This window comes from Brienomyrus brachyistius, chromosome 12, assembly GCF_023856365.1.
Source record: "Brienomyrus brachyistius isolate T26 chromosome 12, BBRACH_0.4, whole genome shotgun sequence".
Classification (NCBI taxonomy): Eukaryota; Metazoa; Chordata; class Actinopteri; order Osteoglossiformes; family Mormyridae; genus Brienomyrus; species Brienomyrus brachyistius.
The window spans coordinates 23184439-23200228 of NC_064544.1; the positions used below are offsets into that span (position 1 = coordinate 23184439).

At 46.1% G+C, this 15790-nt stretch overlaps 1 protein-coding gene across 4 annotated transcripts in view; it reads right to left on the minus strand.

Moving 5' to 3' along the window:
* The window catches only part of slc2a9l2 (solute carrier family 2 member 9, like 2), a 102712-nt gene that overhangs the window by 54353 nt on the left and 32569 nt on the right, over positions 1-15790 (minus strand). For all 4 annotated transcript variants that reach the window (XM_048970289.1, XM_048970288.1, XM_048970290.1 and 1 more), the window contains one exon: positions 5774-5906. In XM_048970289.1, coding sequence (XP_048826246.1) covers positions 5774-5906 — 133 coding nt within the window. The remainder of the gene's footprint in view (positions 1-5773; positions 5907-15790) is intronic.

Here is a 15790-nt window from a genome sequence, read left to right on the forward strand (position 1 = left end):
CACTCTGATTCATTAGTCTGCAGAGTGCCACATGCTCACTCTGATTCATTAGTCTGCAGAGGTCACAAGCTCACTCTGATTCATTAGTCTGCAGAGTGCCACATGCTCACTCTGATTCATTAGCCTGCGGAGGTCACACACTCACTCTGATTCATTAGTCTGCGGAGGTCACACGCTCACTCTGATTCATTAGTCTGCAGAGTGCCACATGCTCACTCTGATTCATTAGTCTGCGGAGGTCACACGCTCACTCTGATTCATTAGTCTGCGGAGGTCACACGCTCACTCTGATTCATTAGTCTGCAGAGGTAACACGCTCACTCTGATTCATTAGTCTGCAGAGTGCTACATGCTCACTCTGATTCATTAGTCTGCGGAGTGCCACATGTTCACTCTGATTCATTAGTCTGCGGAGCTCACACACTCACTCTGATTCATTAGTCTGCAGAGTGCCACATGCTCACTCTGACTCATTAGTCTGCGGAGGTCACAAGCTCACTCTGATTCATTAGTCTGCAGAGTGCCACATGCTCACTCTGATTCATTAGTCTGCGGAGGTCACAAGCTCACTCTGAGTCATTAGTCTGCGGAGGTCACAAGCTCACTCTGATTCATTAGTCTGCAGAGTGCCACATGCTCACTCTGATTCATTAGTCTGCGAAGGTCACAAGCTCACTCTGATTCATTAGTCTGCGGAGCTCACACACTCACTCTGATTCATTAGTCTGCAGAGTGCCACATGCTCACTCTGATTCATTAGTCTGCGGAGGTCACAAACTCACTCTGATTCATTAGTCTGTGGAGCTAACACGCTGACTCTGATTCATTAGTCTGCAGAGTGCCACATGCTCACTCTGATTCATTAGTCTGCAGAGTGCCACACGCTCACTCTGATTCATTAGTCTGCAGAGGTCACACGCTCACTCTGATTCATTAGTCTGCAGAGTGCCACATGCTCACTCTGATTCATTAGTCTGCAGAGGTCACAAGCTCACTCTGATTCATTAGTCTGCAGAGTGCCACATGCTCACTCTGATTCATTAGTCTGCAGAGTGCCACATGCTCACTCTGATTCATTAGTCTGCGAAGGTCACAAGCTCACTCTGATTCATTAGTCTGCGGAGCTCACACACTCACTCTGATTCATTAGTCTGCAGAGTGCCACATGCTCACTCTGATTCATTAGTCTGCAGAGTGCTACATGCTCACTCTGGTTCATTAGTCTGCGGAGGTCACACGCTCACTCTGATTCATTAGTCTGCAGAGGTCACACGCTCACTCTGATTCATTAGTCTGCAGAGTGCTACATGCTCACTCTGATTCATTAGTCTGCGGAGCTCACACGCTCACTCTGATTCATAAGTCTGCGGAGCTCGCATGCTCATTCTGACTCATTTGTCTGCGGAGCTCACACGCTCACTCTGATTCATTAGTCTGCAGAGGTCACACACTCACTCTGATTCATTAGTCTGCAGAGTGCCATATGCTCACTCTGATTCATTAGTCTGCGGAGGTCACACACTCACTCTGATTCATTAGTCTGCGGAGATCACACGCTCACTCTGATTCATTAGTCTGCAGAGTGCCATATGCTCACTCTGATTCATTAGTCTGCGGAGCTCGCATGCTCATTCTCACTCATTTGTCTGCGGAGCTCGCATGCTCATTCTGACTCATTTGTCTGCGGAGCTCACACGCTCACTCTGATTCATTAGTCTGCAGAGTGCTACATGCTCACTCTGATTCATTAGTCTGCGGAGGTCACACGCTCACTCTGATTCATTAGTCTGTGGAGCTCACACGCTCACTCTGATTCATTAGTCTGCGGAGCTCGCATGCTCATTCTCACTCATTTGTCTGCGGAGCTCACACGCTCACTCTGATTCATTAGTCTGCAGAGGTCACACGCTCACTCTGATTCATTAGTCTGCAGAGTGCCATATGCTCACTCTGATTCATTAGTCTGCGGAGGTCACACGCTCACTCTGATTCATTAGTCTGCAGAGTGCCACATGCTCACTCTGATTCATTAGTCTGCAGAGTGCTACATGCTCACTCTCATTCATTAGTCTGCGGAGGTCACACGCTCACTCTGATTCATTAGTCTGCGGAGCTCACACGCTCACTCTGATTCATTAGTCTGCAGAGGTCACACACTCACTCTGATTCATTAGTCTGCGGAGATCACACGCTCACTCTGATTCATTAGTCTGCAGAGTGCCATATGCTCACTCTGATTCATTAGTCTGCGGAGCTCGCATGCTCATTCTCACTCATTTGTCTGCGGAGCTCGCATGCTCATTCTGACTCATTTGTCTGCGGAGCTCACACGCTCACTCTGATTCATTAGTCTGCAGAGTGCTACATGCTCACTCTGATTCATTAGTCTGCGGAGGTCACACGCTCACTCTGATTCATTAGTCTGTGGAGCTCACACGCTCACTCTGATTCATTAGTCTGCGGAGCTCGCATGCTCATTCTCACTCATTTGTCTGCGGAGCTCACACGCTCACTCTGATTCATTAGTCTGCAGAGGTCACACGCTCACTCTGATTCATTAGTCTGCAGAGTGCCATATGCTCACTCTGATTCATTAGTCTGCGGAGGTCACACGCTCACTCTGATTCATTAGTCTGCAGAGTGCCACATGCTCACTCTGATTCATTAGTCTGCAGAGTGCTACATGCTCACTCTCATTCATTAGTCTGCGGAGGTCACACGCTCACTCTGATTCATTAGTCTGCGGAGCTCACACGCTCACTCTGATTCATTAGTCTGCGGAGCTCACACGCTCACTCTGATTCATTAGTCTGCGGAGCTCGCATGCTCATTCTCACTCATTTGTCTGCGGAGCTCGCATGCTCATTCTGACTCATTTGTCTGCGGAGCTCACACGCTCACTCTGATTCATTAGTCTGCAGAGTGCTACATGCTCACTCTGATTCATTAGTCTGCGGAGGTCACACGCTCACTCTGATTCATTAGTCTGTGGAGCTCACACGCTCACTCTGATTCATTAGTCTGCGGAGCTCGCATGCTCATTCTCACTCATTTGTCTGCGGAGCTCACACGCTCACTCTGATTCATTAGTCTGCAGAGGTCACACGCTCACTCTGATTCATTAGTCTGCAGAGTGCCATATGCTCACTCTGATTCATTAGTCTGCAGAGGTCACATGCTCACTCTGATTCATTAGTCTGCAGAGTGTTACATGCTCACTCTGATTCATTAGTCTGCGGAGGTCACACGCTCACTCTGATTCATTAGTCTGTGGAGCTCACACGCTCACTCTGATTCATTAGTCTGCGGAGCTCGCATGCTCATTCTGACTCATTTGTCTGCGGAGCTCACACGCTCACTCTGATTCATTAGTCTGTAGAGGTCACACGCTCACTCTGATTCATTAGTCTGCAGAGTGCCATATGCTCACTCTGATTCATTAGTTTGCAGAGGTCACATGCTCACTCTGATTCATTAGTCTGCAGAGTGTTACATGCTCACTCTGATTCATTAGTCTGCAGAGCTCACACGCTCACTCTGATTCATTAGTCTGCAGAGGTCACACGCTCACTCTGATTCATTAGTCTGCAGAGTGCCATATGCTCACTCTGATTCATTAGTCTGCAGAGTGCCATATGCTCACTCTGATTCATTAGTCTGCAGAGGTCACACGCTCACTCTGATTCATTAGTCTGCGTACTGCCACATGCTCATTCTGACTTATTAGTGTATGGAGTTCACACGCCTATCCCTCTGACTCATTAGTCTGTGAGCCTGACTTCCACTCCTGTTAAAATGCCAGTGGGGCAGAACTGGGCTGACTGATGACCCCCCTCACATCCTCACATCTCGGCCAGAAGCCAGGACCCAATCCTTTCTCTAGACTGCAAAAAATAGCCTTAAGGGCTGGGCAACATCAATATTCAGATGAAGCCTCTCTCAGGTTGTGAACTCCCTATGGGAAATCACCTGTCTTAATTCAAAATGCAAATCAAAATCTGCGATGAAACTTTTCATACATTCCAGATGCATCAAGGAGAATTTCCCCAAAGTAAATTTAAAAGCGAGTGTCAGAGACGTAAAGCCCTTCACATTTCCAAGTAAACACAGCCAACTCACTGGACCCCCACCCCCCATTTCCCGTTTGATCACAACCAGATGGCTAATCAGAATATCTCAAATGGACAGCATGCACACCAAACATATCACTTCTTTTGTCCGAGTGATGGACATCACCGCGCCTGCGTTCACACATGTCCAGCTGGGATACCTTCAGGGTGTCAGCTAAACATCTCACTGGACAAACTGGAACAACAACTGGAAAATGGTAGGAAAAATATAAAACTAATAAAATATAAGAAAAAGCAGCTATAAAGGGCTTTTCAGTCAGTTGCGTTTCATACAGAACGTATGACCCCCAGAAGGCCGCAGGGGATCAGCACATCCCAGTCCGGCCTGACAGAATGAGGCCTCATCCTCAGATCAGCCCTGTTAGTGGCTATAGCCCCCCCTTTCGAGGTTGATGTCTAGCTTTTCTTCCTCCTTTCGGGACTGACATCTTCTTTCTCTTACGCACATGGATCTCTTTGTGCCTTCGCCACTTCTCAGTGGATAAAACTAATCTAGTGGACTGAAAAAGACTGAAGTTTTTTTGAGAGTGATAAATAATCCTGAGCATCCCCCAGGATCCCTGGGGGTGAAGAGCCATGAGGTACAGTGGACAGAGAATGGGATCACAAGATCAGCATGGCATATGTGGAGCAACAGAGCTGTGCAGGGTCTGAGCATAGCCTCAGGCATCTATGTCTGTCTGTCCACTCTTTAAACTGTATAACCAGAAAAGCATGATTTAAAAGAAGTGGAAACTGTTTTATGGACTAATGGAGCAAAATGTGCAATATTTGGGGGTAACAGCAGTGTATTTGTAAGCTGTAGAGAAAGTGAGCACATGATTGCTGCATGTGTAGATTCCCCTGTTGAGTTTGGAGGGGGCAAAGTCATGGTGTGTTACTGCGTTGAATGTGACCCCCTCCCCCATTCTGATGCCCCACTATTTATGTAACTGAATGCACAGCAGAAAGTAAACTTCACAGCGAGTTTCAGCGCAGGACATGCAGTTGCCATTCTCCCTAATTACCGTGAGATGCTGAATGTAGCCGTTAGTAGCTAAGGCAGCACCAGCTGGAATTTGTTGAATTATTTATAGCTATGCATAAGCTAGGTCCAGATGTGCAGGTTATATATGTTATATGTTTACCTGCACGGGTCTCGCCCCCCTGCTCCATGGGCAGATACACATGTTATGCATGATATACATAGCATGTTTCCTATACATGTACCTATGCAGGCCTCATCCCACTATATGCAGGTACATATATAGCCGGGGAAAACATAAAGACAACGCTCTCTATTTTTAAACAAATCTGTACTTTCCCTCCGCTCCATCTGCAGGTATATATATGTTATGTATGATGTACACTGTATGTTTCCTGTACAGGTACCTGTGCAGGTGCAGGCCTCATCCCTTCACTTCATGTGCAGGTATATATATGTTATATATGATACACACAGTATGTTTCCTGTACAGGTACCTGTGCAGGTGCGGGCCTCATCCCTTCACTTCATGTGCAGGTATATATATGTTACATATGATACACACAGTATGTTTCCTGTACAGGTACCTGTGCAGGTGCGGGCCTCATCCCTTCACTTCATGTGCAGGTATATATATATGTTATATATGATATACACAGTATGTTTCCTGTACAGGTACCTGCGCGGGCACGGGCCTCGTCCCTCCGCTCCATGAGCAGGAAGCGTGGGCTCTCTGGCAGGAAAGGCAGGGCACACAGCTGCAGCAGGGTGGGCAGCGCCACAAATCCCAGCAAGTAGTTCCAACGTGACTCCTGCAAAAGACAAAACAGTGTCAACCTCTGCCCATCTCTGCCCACTAGCCACCAGATAAAAGACCTCCATGCTAAAAAACACTCTGTGATCTTATAGAATATTTTGCATTACAGGACACATGCACCCTCTCCACAGCTCAACACATATTCATTTGGTAAAAAAGATGGACATATTTGACGAGTCAGACGTTCACCAGTCATCAAACAGATGGCACGAAGGACCTTAAGAGGACAGAACATTGATCAGCCAGATTCCTCCTTGATGCTGGTGGATGCTTTTCTTGAGGAACCTGTCAAGAGCCCCCCAGAACACCACTGTATCATTCATTAAACAGACCACAACACTTGGGCCCTAATGCCCCCCCTCCCCATTATGCACTTCAGCGGAGGACAGGATGCTGTCCAGCCCGCGGATGATCACATATAGTGCCTCTCACTTGCCTCACATCTACCTTACAGAGCTCTGGCTGGACAGAAGAGCACATTCAGCCGCAGACTGCTTTGCATAAAATGCTGCACTGAACGCCTCCGGAAGTCATTCTTCCAGACAACCCTCAGTGAATCACTCAGGAGCATGTGCAATATTCCCTATTTTTATCAATTTTATTTTATCTGCGCAATATTTGACATTATTTCACCACAGTACTGTACTTATTTTCATATTTACCCACTTATTACCATCTACATATGTCATACTTATTTTTATGAAGAGACTGTGTGTGGTACTGTGTTGTCCATTTTATTATTTTTTTTTTACAAACCATTTCCAACCAGAATAAAAGGTATTCTGATTCTGGAAGCCCCACCACCCATGAGTCCCAAAACCTTGCCACACACTCATTTGGCTGCTGACGTGCCACCCCCCCCCCCCCCCCCCCATTGGCGTGGTGGGGTTAGGGTTAGAGGGGGGCGTCTTTCCCATCACAGAAACGCTCCCTGTGCCCTTGCAGCGTGGACTGCAGAGTCAGAAAACCCCAATGGCAATCCACTGCTGGCGAGCTCCTACTCATTCGCTGTTTAGTATCCTTAATACAGTCTCATTTTCACAGGAAAGCTGCAGGTGACATGTGCATGCAGGGTCTGACTATGCTGTCGTGGTAAAGTCAGAATGGCATGAAAAACGCCTTGGGGCAACTCTGTTGTTAAAGGTGCCATATGAAAATACACTCGGAGACAAAAAAAAACATCCAGACAGGGTGGTGGAAATGAAATGAATCTGCATGTGGTGAAAGGTCATGTGACTGAATCACGATGATTATAATATCAGATCAAACGGACAGCAGAGTTGGCAGTATGGACACACTGCTGGTCCCATGTCAGTAGGGCCTGGATACATGTGGTGATATGGTGCAGGAGGGAATCGTACAGCCATTGTATCCTCTCCTGTGTCAAGTCGGCCCACAACTGTTGTAACTGACCCTCAAGATTGGCACTGACATCTGAGCTAATCCCACATGTTTGGAGAAAGATCAGGAGACCTGGCTAGCCATGGGAGGACCTCAACATGAGGTGGGCAGTCCATAGACTGACATGCCTTGTTTGGACAGGTGATGTCTTGTTGAAGGACTGTACCAGGTTGCTGTCTCAGGAGGGGTAAGACATGTGGATGTAGGATGTCACTAATATAGCACTGTGCCATCAGAGTTCCCCGAATCACTATCTGATGACCTGAAGTTATACCCTATGTCTCCCCACACCATGATGTCACACCCTATAGCTCCCCACACCATGATGCTAGGAGTAACGCAGGTGTGTCTCTCCACAACATTGGCAGGATTGGTCCTCACCCCTCGACGCAGCTATATGCACACGATAGTCATCCATGGTAATGCAGAACCGAGATTCATTGCTGAACATGGTAGGAAGGCACTCGTCATCAGTCTATGCCTCCCGGTTATAGCACACCTCCAAACGCAGCCGTCTCTGGATTGATAACAGTAGCTTACGCATGGGATGGTGAACCTATTGTCCAGCTCGTCGAGTCGTCGAGACACGGGATGACACGAGGTGTTGCAGAGAGTCCAATACCTGTGTCCGGATGGCAGACACAGATGTCATGGGGTTCTGTAATGCCTGTCGCGGAATATGACGATCCTCCCTTGAAGATCTGTCTTGAGCGACTGGAACCTTCACGACGTGTGTGGATCCCCTCACATGCCCATTGGTTCCAGCATCAGGTGACTGACATCTGCATGCCCCACATGCCGGGCAATTGCACGATAGAACCACCGGGCTTCAGGCAAACCCACAATGCGACCCCTAACAAACCCCATCAAGTGTAATGCTAATGCTGTCTAATGTGTCTGAGAGGCATCCTGTGTGTCTGGTGACTAGATGTGCCAATTCCTTGTAAATCAAATCATTTACATACCCATTGCTGGTCTGCATGTGTACCAAATTCCATCCAAATCGGACCATTATTTCTGGAGGCTTAACTTTTTTTATCACTGAGTATAAATTGAATTGAAAAACTACATTGTGCAAACCCTGGGTTCCATATTCCTCTAAATTAACTCAAAATGATAAACCTGAATTTCATAATATAACATACATTATGACATACTGTATACTGGTATAATAAAACAATTAGCCTGGATGTTTTGGAAAAAGACTAAATAAAGTATTAATAACAGGTTATGACCATAATTAAAGTGATTAAAGTCATGCACTTAGTTCTGCAGAACAAACTGCAAGGTGCTGGCAAACCTTGCCCAGGGATACCAACATAACGCCGATTTACAGACTTGTTATAATCAGCTCTGATGCCAGAACAGGCAACAGGTCGTACATGGGGGGCAGAGTTTAACCCACCAAGAGTAATACTAGTAATACTACTATGATGTTAATAATAATAATAATAATAATAATAATAATAATAATGTTAATGTTAATAATAATGTTAAAGCAGCAACTGACACACACTCACTGGTGAAGCAAATGACAAACTGACCTGTCAGAATCACAGGTAGCACCACCACCACAATGGAGTCTGTTTTTATGCTGTATATTGTACTTTTAGTTTGCATAATTAAAACTACATGCATATAATACAAATGCAACAGTTGCTAAAAAAACAGCCTATGTTTTGTTCTTAAAGAGGCTAAGAAACCAAAGTCAACTGATCCCTCATTACAGCAGAGATCACCTCTTTTCTTAGATATTAATAAGATTTAGCACATAGAGCAGAAGGGGCTTCTGGGATGGCCAACCCGATTGTAGGGAAAACCCCTTTAAAACCGCACATGGAGTGGAGAGCTGTGACCATAGCATCCTTCATAGACCACATGGCCCTGCAGGCATATTGATGCTGATCCAGAGAGGGAGGCAGGATTGATTTATTATGCCTTAAGATCAACCTCTCAAAGCACTTCATGACATTCAGGGTTCTAATCCACTGATCTGAAGTCAATGGGACTGCTGGTTGTTGCCTACTTGGGTACTGGGACAATGGTAGCACACTTCAGGCATTTAGGGACGATGCATTGTGACAGGGAGAGATGAAAGATGCTGGTGAAGACTTCTGCTAGCCGATCATCGCAGACTCTGAATGCCCTTCCTGGTATTCCACCAAGGCCGGGCGCTTTAAGAGGAATCTTCTGGTATCATCTGTCTTCATAGAGAATGACAGAATTTGGTAGCTGGCAGTGCTGTGCTCTCAGTCTCTGTCTTGTTCACTTTGAAGTGGGTGAAAAAAGCTCCTCGGCTAGTGACCCACTGCCGCTGGTGGGCAGAGCCTTTGTGGTCTGTAAGGTGCCGAATGCCTCACCATGTTAAAGGGGGATCTCCGCAGGTAAAGTGACCCAACGCCTTGTGACTATTGGCTGCCTTGCCATCTGTGACAGCTCTCTTGGGGTTAGACCTGCCAGTGCTTGTTGCCAGACCTGCAGGCGGCATTACAGTCTCTCAGCAGAGACTCTATGTCCTTGTCATCCATGGCTTATTGTTGGCAAAGGTGCGGATACACCTGTCAACACAGCTCTGTACGCAAAACAGCACAATGTACTGTACTTTAGGGAGTAACCCTCTATGTTGTGCTGTGTGAATAAGTCCCAACAAGTGCATTTCTATTTCTATTTCTATTCATCCCTAATACTGCTGCAAACACGGCCTGATACGTTTTGACCTCTTCTGGGATGTGGTACATGCTGGCAAAATTTCGGAAGGACACCTGGTCTCCAGCTAGAATAAGAATCGCATGGACGTAAATAGTCTGTTTGTTGATAGCTGTTAGGTAGGTAGATGGTCGCACACGCAGACACACGGATGCGGGCCTGGGAGCCTCATCTGGGTCCTCTCGTTTGGCCCATCTACTAAGCCGCCATGCCACCTGCTGACCCCTAGTGATCACCAGAGGGTCCTGGGGGGGTACAGGCCCAGACTCTCCCAGCCGACCTCCTACTCACCCCTAGATGAGAGGCAAGCAGGAACTGACCCTATCCCTTCCCCAGGAGGGTGAAGTGCCTTACATGGAGGCAGATTTGTGAGAGATGTCAGTCACATAGGGGGGTAATGAGCATGCTTTTCCCCTGCTGTACTCCCTCCCAGCACAGACAAGCCTGATAATAAATTGAGCATCCTCTCTCCTGTTTATAGTCAGGGTGGGGGTTATATGGAGCCAGTCCAGGAAGACGAGAGGCAGGCAGGAGTCCATCAAACTATGCTTATCCCCCAAGCTTCATGGGGGACACTGCTGATTGGGTCATGAGAGAAAACCAGACCATGTGATCGAATCCTGGACTGCTCATCAATGCCTGATTTGCCCCCATGAAGCTGGGGGGGTCACACTGCCACCTCCTGGGCCAACAGCACAACAGTCAATAAAACAAGAATTAAGGACAAAGCCTTATGAGGTCACAGAACTGTAATGTAGGACTGATCGTCTACGTCTCCTGGGACTGAATTCGGTGCAATTACCAATAGCTGGGCAGGATCTGACTGTTTCCTCCTACATTAATGCATATGCCGAAGCACAGCATGAACATGGTAGTGAACTCAGCTCATTAAAACGCAGAAACCCTCAGTATGACAGAGTGCTCACTGTAAATAACAGCCAAGGCTCTAATTACCGACATTAGAACAATCTGGCAAACTTTCCCAGTCAGCCAGATGCAGTACCATCAGCAAGCTTGCGACCCCGAAGTCGCGCTGAAGTTACAGCTGAAGTTACAGCTGAAGTTTCTGTTGTTTTAACCAGCAGAGTATGGGGCAGAGGATGCTGGGATTTCTGCATGTAAACAAGCTGCGAAGAGGCCGTTCAAGAGCCAGCGGCGCGGGGGAGAGACGCTTACAGAACAAAGTGTCTTCTTATAACAGTGGCTCCACAGCATAGTTATAGTGATAGTTATAGCATTATCCGCTACTGCACGAGAGTTACGGCATGATCCGCTAAAGCACGAGAGTTACGGCATGATCCGCTAAAGCACGAGAGTTACGGCATGATCCGCTACAGCACGAGAGTTAAGGCATGATCCGCTACAGCACGAGAGTTACGGCATGATCCGCTACAGCACGAGAGTTACGGCATGATCCGCTACAGCACGAGAGTTACGGCATGATCCGCTACAGCACGAGAGATACGGCATGATCCGCTACAGCACGAGAGTTACGGCATGATCCGCTACAGCACGAGAGTTAAGGCATGATCCGCTACAGCACGAGAGTTAAGGCATGATCCGCTACAGCACGAGAGTTACGGCATGATCCGCTAAAGCACGAGAGTTACGGCATGATCCGCTAAAGCACGAGAGTTACGGCATGATCCGCTAAAGCACGAGAGTTACGGCATGATCCACTACAGCACGAGAGTTACTGCGAGATCCGCTACAGCACGAGAGTTACGGCATGATCCGCTACAGCACGAGAGTTACGGCATGATCCGCTAAAGTACGAGAGTTACGGCAAGATCCGCTACAGCACGAGAGTTACGGCATGATCCGCTAAAGCACGAGAGTTAAGGCATGATCCGCTACAGCACGAGAGTTACGGCATGATCCGCTACAGCACGAGAGTTACGGCATGATCCGCTACAGCACGAGAGTTAAGGCATGATCCGCTACAGCACGAGAGTTACTGCGAGATCCGCTACAGCACGAGAGTTACGGTATGATCCGCTACAGCACGAGAGTTACGGCATGATCCGCTAAAGCACGAGAGTTACGGCATGATCCGCTACAGCACGAGAGTTACGGCATGATCCGCTACAGCACAAGAGTTACGGCAAGATCCGCTAAAGCACGAGAGTTACGGCATGATCCGCTAAAGCACGAGAGTTACGGCATGATCCGCTACAGCACGAGAGTTACTGCGAGATCCGCTACAGCAGGGGTAGGGAACCTGATCCATGGAGTGGCTGCGGGTTTTTGGGATGGCCTCTCAATCAGCCAATAATAAAGCAGCGATTCTCAACTCCAGTCCTTGGAATCCACTGTTATTGGCTGATTGAGAGGCCATCAAAAAACCCGCACCCACACTTGCTCTCCATTTATCAGGTTCCCTACCCCTGTGCTACAGCATGAGAGTTACGGCATGATCTGCTACAGTGTGAGAATCGCGGAGTCCTCATGCGATCGCCCAGAAAACTGCTTCAAAAATGCGATCGCTTGTTTTTTTAGTCTGTTCCTTAAAGCTCACAAACAGCAACAATATTCTGCATTTATAACTTGCATACATATACAGACAGATCTTTAGTGAGATACATACACAGCATATAAGAGGAATAAAGCTGTTGGCATGGCTGCTTAAACTGGTATAAAAAATCTGCCACACCGTAACCCTTCATATCTTTTCCTCAATGCCTACATGCATATCTCTTACTGCTTGTAAGCATGGGTTTAATTGCTTAGCTGATCCTTTAGCTAAAAAATGCAACCTATTGCTTCAACCACTCTGCCACCTGCTGGTCATTGCAAACATGCCCAGTTTAGATAATTTAGCTGGGGATCCCAAACCAAATTGCATGTATGGTGCTCACCACGCTAACTGCTGCATACTGGCATAGAGCAATCTCATTTGTTAGTTTAAAGGCAGTTTTACACTAAGAAATGCTGCAAACTAACATCCTTATGGGAACTGACTCACCATCTACTTTTGAAAAGTTGAAGACAGTCAGTCGCTGTGGGCCACAACAGAGGCAAGACATAAAACACTGTTTAAAGTGCAGTTACTAACTCCATAAAAGAAAAAAGAGGTGGATCTCGGAAGAATTTGGAAAAAAAACAAGCTTTACCTGAGTGTGCTGGGGACCCCAGACTGAAAATCGATTACCTGCTTTGGCAGGGAAGGTTTTGTTCATTTGATTCTTGAGTCAGCCCCCGGAGATGGAGAGCAGATGGGCTGTGATAGAAAGCTCTCAGGGAAAACTTAACACTCCCCCTCCACTCAACAGCTTTGTGGTGTTGGTTTTTTTTTTTTTAACTTTTGGGGGTGTGCGTCTGATTTGTATCCAATATAGATTTTGGGGCAGGGATACTGAGCTCGTCCTATGATGGTTTTCTGTCTTGAATGGCATCCTGGCACTTCTCAAGCCAGTCGTTAATTAAACATAACTCCCATAAAACAAACACAACGGAGAAGCATGGCAATAATGAATATATGCAAATATATCTGCAGAATGAGATATTTCCGCTCCCCCAGGAGAGGAAAGCCCCCCCCCTCCCCTCAGAAAAGCAAAATTATGCAGTCTTTGCTCCCTGAAAACAAATACAGGAATTCATGAAAACAAACACTGTGAAACAGCCCCCCCCCACACACACACCCCCAACATTCATTTGTATTCCGGCTGCTGTCCCAGAAGCCCTCAGTCTCTGCCCTGACTGGGGCTCAGAGCTAATGAAGTGTCAGATCAATTATGCAGCAAGAAAAGCTCCAGCATCTACTCTAGGAAAGAAATATGAAAGCAAGTTTGTCTGTCGGCCTCCACACCTTAATCGAGGCTCCATAGATCAGGGTGGACGTTAACTGAATGGGAAGACAATAATGGTGTGAGTGTCCCGTCCAGATTGAATTCCCTGGGTATACATTATTAAATCGAGTGCTTATTCCACTACATTCTGTGATTAAATCAGACAGGAAAGCGGAACAGTGCACAGTAACTGGATGGAAGAGACTGCAAGGCAAAGCGTCTGTGTTTAACAAGGATTTCTACTGTTCTAACAATAAAGACTGATCATTTCCCATAGAGGAGGGTCTTTACTGTTTGCTTTAAACAAGAATGTAATCTAAGGGCCACACCTCGGCCGTTTCTCCACCTCGGCAAAGCAGGATGTAATGACTCTGTAAATACAAAAACAGTTTTCACTGGGGGGAGATTATCCATGTGTAATCCATAATAAATCAAAAGATTCTGTCCTTAGTTTAAACTCAGAATTATTTATTATAGACATAGACTAGAAAAAAAAGAAAAAAGCACCTAATCTTTCCATCTCAGTTGTGTTGCGTACTTACACTGCTTATAGTGCAAAACCACTGTACCTCCCAGGACTGCACTTGATCCACCTGTGGGTCATTAATCTAAGACAGCCAGAGTCTACATTATGTCCCACATGGGGTGATGTGTCACACCCTGCAGGCAAATCTATTGTACATTCCTTTGTAGCATCATTTTAGATTATTCTAATGTTAATTTAAATCCCAAACACAGAAAAACTCTCATCAGAAAAGCGATCTGCAATAATCACCTGTGATACAGACACAGGCCCTGCAGTTATCTCAGAGGATCCCACAGCGTACCAGAGAGCATCCGAAGTGCGTCAGAGCGCAGAAAGAGCATCCAGAGATTGACAGAGACCTTCCAGATGCCCTTGTTATGAGGGTCCATTACCCTGCAAAGAACTAATTAACTGTTTAAAAACACACAAATGTAGACATAAAATTGTCAGCCTGTTGGGGAGGGGGGTTTGTGTCAAAGCCTGGTGCCAGCAAACTGTACTGCCAGTGATTAATTTTTTATTTTCTGTGGAAACCAATCAATTTATTCATTAGTGGGGTGGATTTAACAATAATTTCAAACCACCGGTACTTTGAGACCCCTGGGGAAGAGCTACAATACGTCTGGAAAGTGTATTAGCTTGGCCACGTCAAAACCAACTCCTACAGTCGCCCGACTATTTACAGTTATTATACTAATGAGGCAAACTAAATGAATTGAGATGGTGGTGAAATTAAATGAACACAAGGAACGGCTGGGGTGCCCCTGAGGAGAGATTTGGGAACTGAAGTGGTGCTCTAGCTATCCAACAAGATATCACTAAGTTTTTGGAGATATATTTATATATTAGGGCTGGGACTTTAACGCGTTAATTTCGATTAATTAATTATGGAAAAAGATGACGAATTTAAAAAATGAGCGCATTTTACTCACACTATTCTGTCCTTGCTTATGTGAATGCACAGTTTTTAGCTTGACAGATGGCTAAACAGGCTCCTCCAATAAACATCTGGGAGGCAAATATTGCAGTTTGAGATGTTTACTTAAAAAGGCATTGTGAAAATGAAAACACAATACATATATTACAACTAAAACAATACACAATAAATACTTTGCACTTACAAGCGGTTAAATTAACTAGCTACTAGTGGGATGCTAATATAACATTGTAAATCCCATTGGTGCGTTTGCGCGATTAGCACATCATGTTTACATTTATGTTACCTTTTTCACAGATCGCGAACCACTTAACAGCTTATCGGGTAAGTATATAAAGTAAGTAATTATACCATTTTAGATGGTAGACATAGCACTTTATCTTGAACTGTTGGAGTGTTTATTTTTGGCCAGGGATACTTGAGGGAGTTTTTGACTGAAATGGGATTGTTTGGTTTTTCATAAACGATGTTTGAAAAATGGGAGCAATTGTCAATCAGTACTTTGGCATTTTTGGTCAAAA